The sequence below is a fragment of the Schistocerca nitens genome, chromosome 3, assembly GCF_023898315.1.
Source record: "Schistocerca nitens isolate TAMUIC-IGC-003100 chromosome 3, iqSchNite1.1, whole genome shotgun sequence".
NCBI classification, from domain to species: Eukaryota; Metazoa; Arthropoda; class Insecta; order Orthoptera; family Acrididae; genus Schistocerca; species Schistocerca nitens.
This window is the reverse complement of record NC_064616.1, coordinates 976,048,937-976,056,299: the sequence shown is the minus strand read 5'-3', so window position 1 is coordinate 976,056,299 and position 7,363 is coordinate 976,048,937. Positions and strand designations below refer to the sequence as shown.

Here is a 7,363-nt window from a genome sequence, read left to right as displayed (position 1 = left end):
TTCTTTTTAGTCAACATTAAAGTTTTCTCGGTATGGTACCGCATCATAATGTATAAAACTACTGCTGCTGGAGGAAAACCAACGTTTCGGCTACAGTTGCAGCAGCCTTCTTAGACCTAGCAGAAGGCCACTGCAACTGTGGCCGAAACGTTGGTTTTTCTCCAGCAGCAGTAGTTTTATACATTACGATGGGGTACCATACCTAGAAAACTTTTATGTAGACTAAATAGAACTAGCGTTGCATCTTCATGAATATGGAGTGAAACGTTGGTTTTTCTCCAGCAGCGGTAGTTTTATACATTATGATGCGGTATCATAGCCAGAAAACTTTTATGTCAACTAACACTGGCCACAGAAGCCTACACAATTATACTAGTGCTTTTTGCTGATGATGCAAGTATAGTAATCATACCCACAGACAAGAATTAGCTGAGGAAACTGTAAATAATTTCTTTCAGAAAACTATTAATTGGTTCCCTGCAAATGCACCCTCATTAAATTTCGAGGAAACACAGTATATACAGTTTGTACAGTAAATGGCATAACATCGTTGATAGAGACTTTGAACAGCTAAGACAGAATATTCAAAATTTCTGGGTGTGTGAATTGATGATAAATGTAACTGGAAGAAACACACCGATGATCTGTTGAAAAATTTGAGTTCAGCTACTTGTGCTATTAGAGTTATTGCAAATTTTAGTGAAAAACATATCAGTAAATTAGCCTACTATGCCTATTTTCATTCACTGCCTTCATATGGCATTATATCTTGGAGTAATTCATCAATAAGAGAAAAAGCATTCATTGCACAAAAGCGTGTAATCAGAATAAAAGCTGGAGCCCACCCAAGATCATCTTGCAAAGATTTATTTAAGGAACTCGGGATATCCACAGTACCTTCACAATACATATATTCACTTATGAAGTATGTTATGAATAACCCATCCCAATTCAAAAATAGCAGCAAAGCGCATAGTCATAACACTGGAAGAAAGGATGATCACCACTAGTGTGGGTTAACTCTGACATTGGCACAGAAAGGGGTGAATTATGTTCCCACAGAAGTCTTTGGTCTTTTACCAAATAGCATTAAAAGTCTGATAGTTAGGCAACTAGCACTTAAAAACAAACTAAAAGAATTTCTAACTGACTACTCCTTCTACTCAATAGGTGAATTTTTGGATATAAAGTAGTAATTGTAAAAAAAAGAAAAAATTATAATTATATCATATAAGGAAACTTTATGTTAAACTGACCATGTTGTAGTAATGATCTTTGTAACAAAGATTAATGCAATGAAAGGCTGGGTCCACACATTGGGATAATCCGATGAGACCGATGACTTCGCTGTATGGTCTCTTCCCCCAAACAATCCAATCCGTTTCGTATATTGTAATGACCATGTAATTTAAAGTTTTTATCTTGCATTATAGTTAATTTGGCAATAACATTAATTTTAATTGGTGTATACTAATATCTCAAAATATATATTTCTACCAGAAATTATGTCGAGTATTTCAGCAACTATATTGCATCTGTGCACGTGAATAATTGAATGACAGCGCACGAAAATATTATCTTTGACTTTGTGAAAAGCAGCGAAGAAATGCAGTTGTATAGTGCCATTCGTAGAGGAAATTGGTGGGCAGTGAAACTTACGGGCTTTAATTGTTATTTTTGTAGAATTATGCAGTTAGTTGAATATTTTATGTGGAATTGGTAGAGCAAGAATGACTGAAATGATTTTAACTGGTATGTATTTTTTATTTATTTACTTTTTTTTACCTCGTTTGTTTGTCAATATTTGGTAGTGTATATTTTTAAGTATGGTATACTACGTACAGTGAGAGCTCTTTATATTTTGCTATACACGAATTTTCATAACTTATTTGACTCAACAGAATCAGTTTGGCGCTCGTTAATCCACTTATGTGGTTTTTTTTTTTTTTTTTTTTTTTTTTTTTTTTTTTTTGCGTGGTATCAAGACCACTTGGAAGAGTATTTGAAAAAGCGTAACTCATGCTTGAGCGTTATTTATATGACATTGAATTAATAGCGTGGTTTTAATCATTCACCCTTTCATGCTGAATGCTTTACTTTCTCCCGAAATACATTTTATTCATCGTTGAATGCGTAATTACTTGGACCGCTTGATTGCCAATCTTAAAACCGAATATTTGGAATTGTGTTCGAGGAACATTCCACATTATAGTAACCTGTATGTCAACACGCCAGCGTTTCTGAGATAAGATATAACATCTCTTATGACTATTTTTTTTGTGAAGAAAGTATGGGTTGTGGTATTTCTCTTTGTGTGTTAGTGATAATCATGTCACTCCCATGTACCCATCTGCAACTATTCCAATGTGCAGTAATTTTAGTTTTTTGTTGTTCCCCCCAACCCCAATTCCTTCAATATTTCCCGGCGTCCTTCCACATTTCTCTGTACTTATTGTGTTCATGCTTGTGAATTTTCACCTAAATTTGAGCTGTGGTTTGTGTTTACTCAAACCTTGCCAGATGATTTATTCTTCAATGGTAATTATAAGCATACTTCTCTTTTTGATCACAGCACAACTACTATGTTTTTTTGAAATAGGCCTAATGAAAAGTGTCAACTTATTGTATCATTATCCTCAGCTCTCATATGATACCAGGTTTAATAAATTTGATCCTCAACTGACTGCTGTTTTGACAGTATCTAGAAAAATCATTGCACTTATTACGATGATCAAATATCTTTCACCAGTGTTTGTCAACACTGTTTCAACCCTATAAAGTTAAACAGCTGTTAATTGTGATAGACGAGTTTCATGATTTAACTGTAATGCTTTGCAATATGTGCCTCTCTGCCAATGGGATTTACTTAAAAAGCTGAACAGAACAAAATTTAGAAGAGTGAATATTTTGAAGGGTGTATGTATAGTCTGTGCTAAGTCAAGAATCATAATACTCAGTGCTAATTTGCCAGTCTGTCTCTATATTTTGCAATTTTTTTGAATGCAGATTTCCTTTTGTACACAATATTGTCTTTAGCAGGGTGGTTTTTTTGAAGTTTCATTCTGTCATTTCATTCCATTATGAGTCTAAGGCTCACACATACTTTCTCTCAAAATCCTGTCCTCTTCCTACTGTACTAAATGCCACATGGTTATGTCCTAAAATGTAGTAAAAACACACTTATTGTATTAGAGATTTTTCAATGTTACTTTGGAAATTTGGGCAGCTATTGCCTGAAGTTTTGTGCTTCCAGTCAAGGCATTGGCTTTCGTAAGTCTTTCTAAATAATGTGATGAACCAGAAAGTTAATTTGATTGAACAGCCCAAAAGAAAGATTATTTTCAATCTCTGTGAAACACTTAAATTTAGTAGTGTATTATTTCTAAGAAACTTGACTGAGTCTTTGATCTGTTACAGGTCCTGATGCTCGAAAGACATCTTTTAAAGATGATGATGAGGTTTGTAGATCATTAAAAGTAATTTTTATGATATGTTTATTATTGAAAGCAGAATATAAGTGAGTGTGTGAAATTTCTAACACTAAATTTTGTCTCTTAATCAGTCTTAGCACATAATAAAAAAATAAGTGTTCTTGATATTTGAAAGTGTTAAGTTTTTGTATTTTTACTTTGGTAGTATGTAGTAAGCAGTATCATTGCTCTTGCAAATTCAGATTTTTTACTGATTGTATTGTAACTCGGAATACTCATAAGTTTCTTTTTGCACAGAGGTTATGTAAGAACTACAAATGCCACTTCTAACATTGCATTACTCTTGTCTACTTCTTACTTTGCTCATGTTAAAAATTTATAGGCCTTCTTATTTTATAATGGAAGTTTGCTTTTAGCAGTTCCCTTGTTCAGTTATTTGGAAATCTGAAGTTGGACACAGGGTTAAGGACATAAAAACATTGTAGGAGGTGTACACACACACACACACACACACACACTTTTTCCTTCAGTTGGTGTCAAGATGAGCATATGACCATTATGGGATTGAAGGAGGTTTTACTGAGTCTTATAGAACATTCGTCTATGATCATTTCAGGTTTAACTTAGTTTATGTAACTTTTGAGATAAATTACACAAAGTCATTGTTTTCCTGGTTTAGTTGCTAGTATTGCATTGATGCAGTGCTCTCCTCTCTTCCATGTGGAATAGTGTAACAGTTCAGAAAAAAAAAACACACACACACACACACACACACACATTTGCACAGCACCATAGGTTCCAGAGAATGAACTTCAGGATACAAATCTGTTCTTTTCTCGCAGAGCATTTAAAAATGAAGTGTTAACCACAGTCACAACATTGTGTGTGTTAAACTGGACACAATTCATCTTCCATTGATTTATGTTTTAAGCCTCATTCAGAGGAGAGTGCCATTTGTGACAGGTACAGTTCCAAGGCATAGTCCTGGACTCCAGTCAGTTCACCTAGATGTGAGAAGTACACCATCCTAATTAATGTGTTCATTGACAGGTGTTAACTTAAAAACTTCTACAACCTAGCTTCTCATAGACTACTCTGAGAATTTAAAGAAATACACTGTGGAAGACTGAGTGCAAAGTGTGGAATACGAAAGCAGGCGATGCAATGATAGTGAAATTTATACTTCTGAGACACATTGTAGTGCAAATTGCCTTGTTAGGAAAAAAAATGCAATACATTATTGTGTTTAGTGTTCTTTTATCATTAATAAATTGTATAGATATTGTAGAGTGTAGGCCTACATAAAAAGATCTCTGACAGTTGCGTTGGGCTGGGTGCGTCAACTTCACATACCTATCTTAATCCAGTCATCTAACGTAATTGTGTAAATGTCTCCGTGGCAACGCCTCAGATTGTCGGAGCTCCATAGGCAACTACTGTTTTTGCTTGCAGCTGTTTGCGCTTCGCAGTTGAAAGCTGACAACAGTGTTACCAGCTGTCAGGGATCTTATTACACTGATTCAACTATAGAGAGTAAAGTTTCTTAGTTGGAGAATTAGAACTGTAAGGTAGTCATAACTATTTGTGCAGAGGTATTAAACCGTACAAGTGCGAGTTGTCTGAAGAATGCACTATCAACTTCTAGGGGCACAGGATTGTATTCTGAGGCTCTTGTCCCCTTCACCCGCGATATTCAGAATACTCTCATCTCTCTTACTTCCCTCTTTTATATTGTCCTCACTTCTGATTAAACATGTAGAACATTTTTCTTAGTGTCGGTAGGTCTTTATTTCTGTAGATAAATTATAAAGTTTTTAGTAAAAGTGTGATTGCATGACCTATTACAGCACAATGGAGCAACAGGTCTGGTAAGACTGTCAATAAGTTAAATGAAAAAAAAAAATACAAATTTTTTACATGCAAATAAAATACAGGTGCGTTGTGTGATGTACCCAAGGCAGTACAATGTTTGACACAGGATTTGTATTTAGGAATGAGTTTTAATTCCTGTCCAGCCACTCAGATCAAGGTTTTTTTAACGATTTCTTTGACTCAGTTCATGTGCAGAACTCAGCTTATTTCCTTTCTCATGCTTGACATTTTGAGATTGCACTTTGTTTCTAATAACTTCCTTGTTGATGGGACATTAAATATGTATTTTGAGTAAATTGTTAAAATAGCATTATTAATTTTGAATCAGATTAAATAGAAACCAGTTAATTCAGTAATGTGTTCCAGCACAAAACAGAATAAGTATCATCAAAACTGATTGTTTTATGGAATTTAAAGTGTTTAATAATATAAAGTGAAATAGTGAGTGGGATATTTGCCCTAAATAACTCATTTTAGTTCCTGTTGTAACTGTCGTGTCTGTCAGCAAAGCTAACAGCAATTTAGGCTGAATTTTTCTTCATCCTTTCATCTCTTGAAACGTTCAATCCCAACATTAGTTTTTTAGGCTGCTGTTTCTGTGTTTGCTGTAGCCATGCGTGCTTGCAGGCAGTATAGTGTTGGTTTCTTTGTTTTCCCCCAAACTAGTGATTCAGCTGCCACTGAAGTGAAGTGTTGGTGTTCTAGAAGTATTCTCTTGTAACAAACCAAGGAACTATATAAACAAAATGCTGTATCCTTTGCCAAAATATATGAAGATTTTTAACAGTTACATTAAAACTCTGGTTTGTGTGTGGTCTGTAACAAATGCTTTCAATACAGTGTAAGATGAGACATTAACAGGCATTTGAAAGTATGGCCATACAAGCTTTGACAGAGGAACAAGAGATATGTCATTGTGATACTAGAAAGCTCTCAGTAAAAAGTAAGACAGCTAGGCATCACACAACTTTAAACCAAATAGATTAGTGTCCGATAAGTACATGTGCCTTATTGTGCTGTTTTGTAACCCTTTTCAAAATGCTTAATGTAGAATCCTTTGTAACACATTTCAGATACTTGTAGAACATCTCTCTTGTAGTGAAAAGGAACATAAGGGTTCAGCATGTTTATACTCTCGTCCATTAATCGTGTTTTTCTTTTGACTGAGCACCTCCCACAAGGGATTAGTTGATAATAAGACAATATTGTTTGAACAGCAAAAGCATTTGACTTAATGTTCTTAATTTTTTCTGCAGAAGTATGGGAAAAGTTGTGTAAGGCATGCTAATTGAAACTGGGAATAATTGTGAAAATGGAACACGATCCACAAAAGTTTGAAAATGTTGGAAAGTCACTACTACGTTTGTGCCACGAATACGATCAGGCTCGATTTAATCTGCTCATGCCAGGTTTAAATGCAGCACTGGTACACTAGGTATCAGATTTAAATTGGTGTTGTATGGGCAAAAGTGCAGACACGTTTAAAATTGGATGTTGAATACTGTGCATTGAAATTTCATGTGTGTGCTTACCATTTTTGTAAATTTGGACTGGTTTTCTACTGTGGTAGGTTTCAAAACCTGGTAACTGTAGAGGGACAACAGTTTTTGCGTTGGCTACTTCTTATTGCTCTGCTGTGGCAAACAGCCCATTTTCAGACTCATCGAAAGATGTCATTGAAAATGTTGGCTGAGTAAGCAAGGACACTGTGCCCTGACTGTGTTCCACCCACCATGTCTTGATGATTCACTTGAAACAGGAGTACATAAATCCAAAATGACACATTCTATGACAGGTTAATTGACAAAAAAAAGTTCCAGTTTGTGAGGCCTGACTTTACTTATACATAAGAGTATAAAATACACAAGTCTCCATCCTGGATAATAACTAAATGAAGAAATTATCGCTTAACCTTTAAATACACCATTTAACTGATGTTGAACTCTGAGCACTTGCAGAATCAATTTTTTCTCTCTAATAGTAAAAGACAAAGGTGGTGATGAAGTTCCAGAAGCCAACATGTAGAGTACACTTTAATAGGTCATTCTTTTTCTCTCAGA

At 34.9% G+C, this 7,363-nt stretch overlaps 1 protein-coding gene across 7 annotated transcripts in view; it reads left to right on the top strand.

Annotated features, from left to right (window-relative positions):
- Positions 1–1,598: 1,598 nt before the first annotated feature.
- The window catches only part of LOC126249039 (PHD finger protein 23A-like), a 49,097-nt gene continuing 43,332 nt past the window's right edge, over positions 1,599–7,363 (top strand). For all 7 annotated transcript variants that reach the window (XR_007545593.1, XR_007545591.1, XR_007545592.1 and 4 more), the window contains exons 1-2: positions 1,599–1,752; positions 3,418–3,458. Coding sequence is in view for 4 of the 7 variants with exons in the window: in XM_049950664.1 (XP_049806621.1) it covers positions 1,731–1,752; positions 3,418–3,458 (63 nt within the window). In the remaining 3 variants the exon portion in view is untranslated. The remainder of the gene's footprint in view (positions 1,753–3,417; positions 3,459–7,363) is intronic.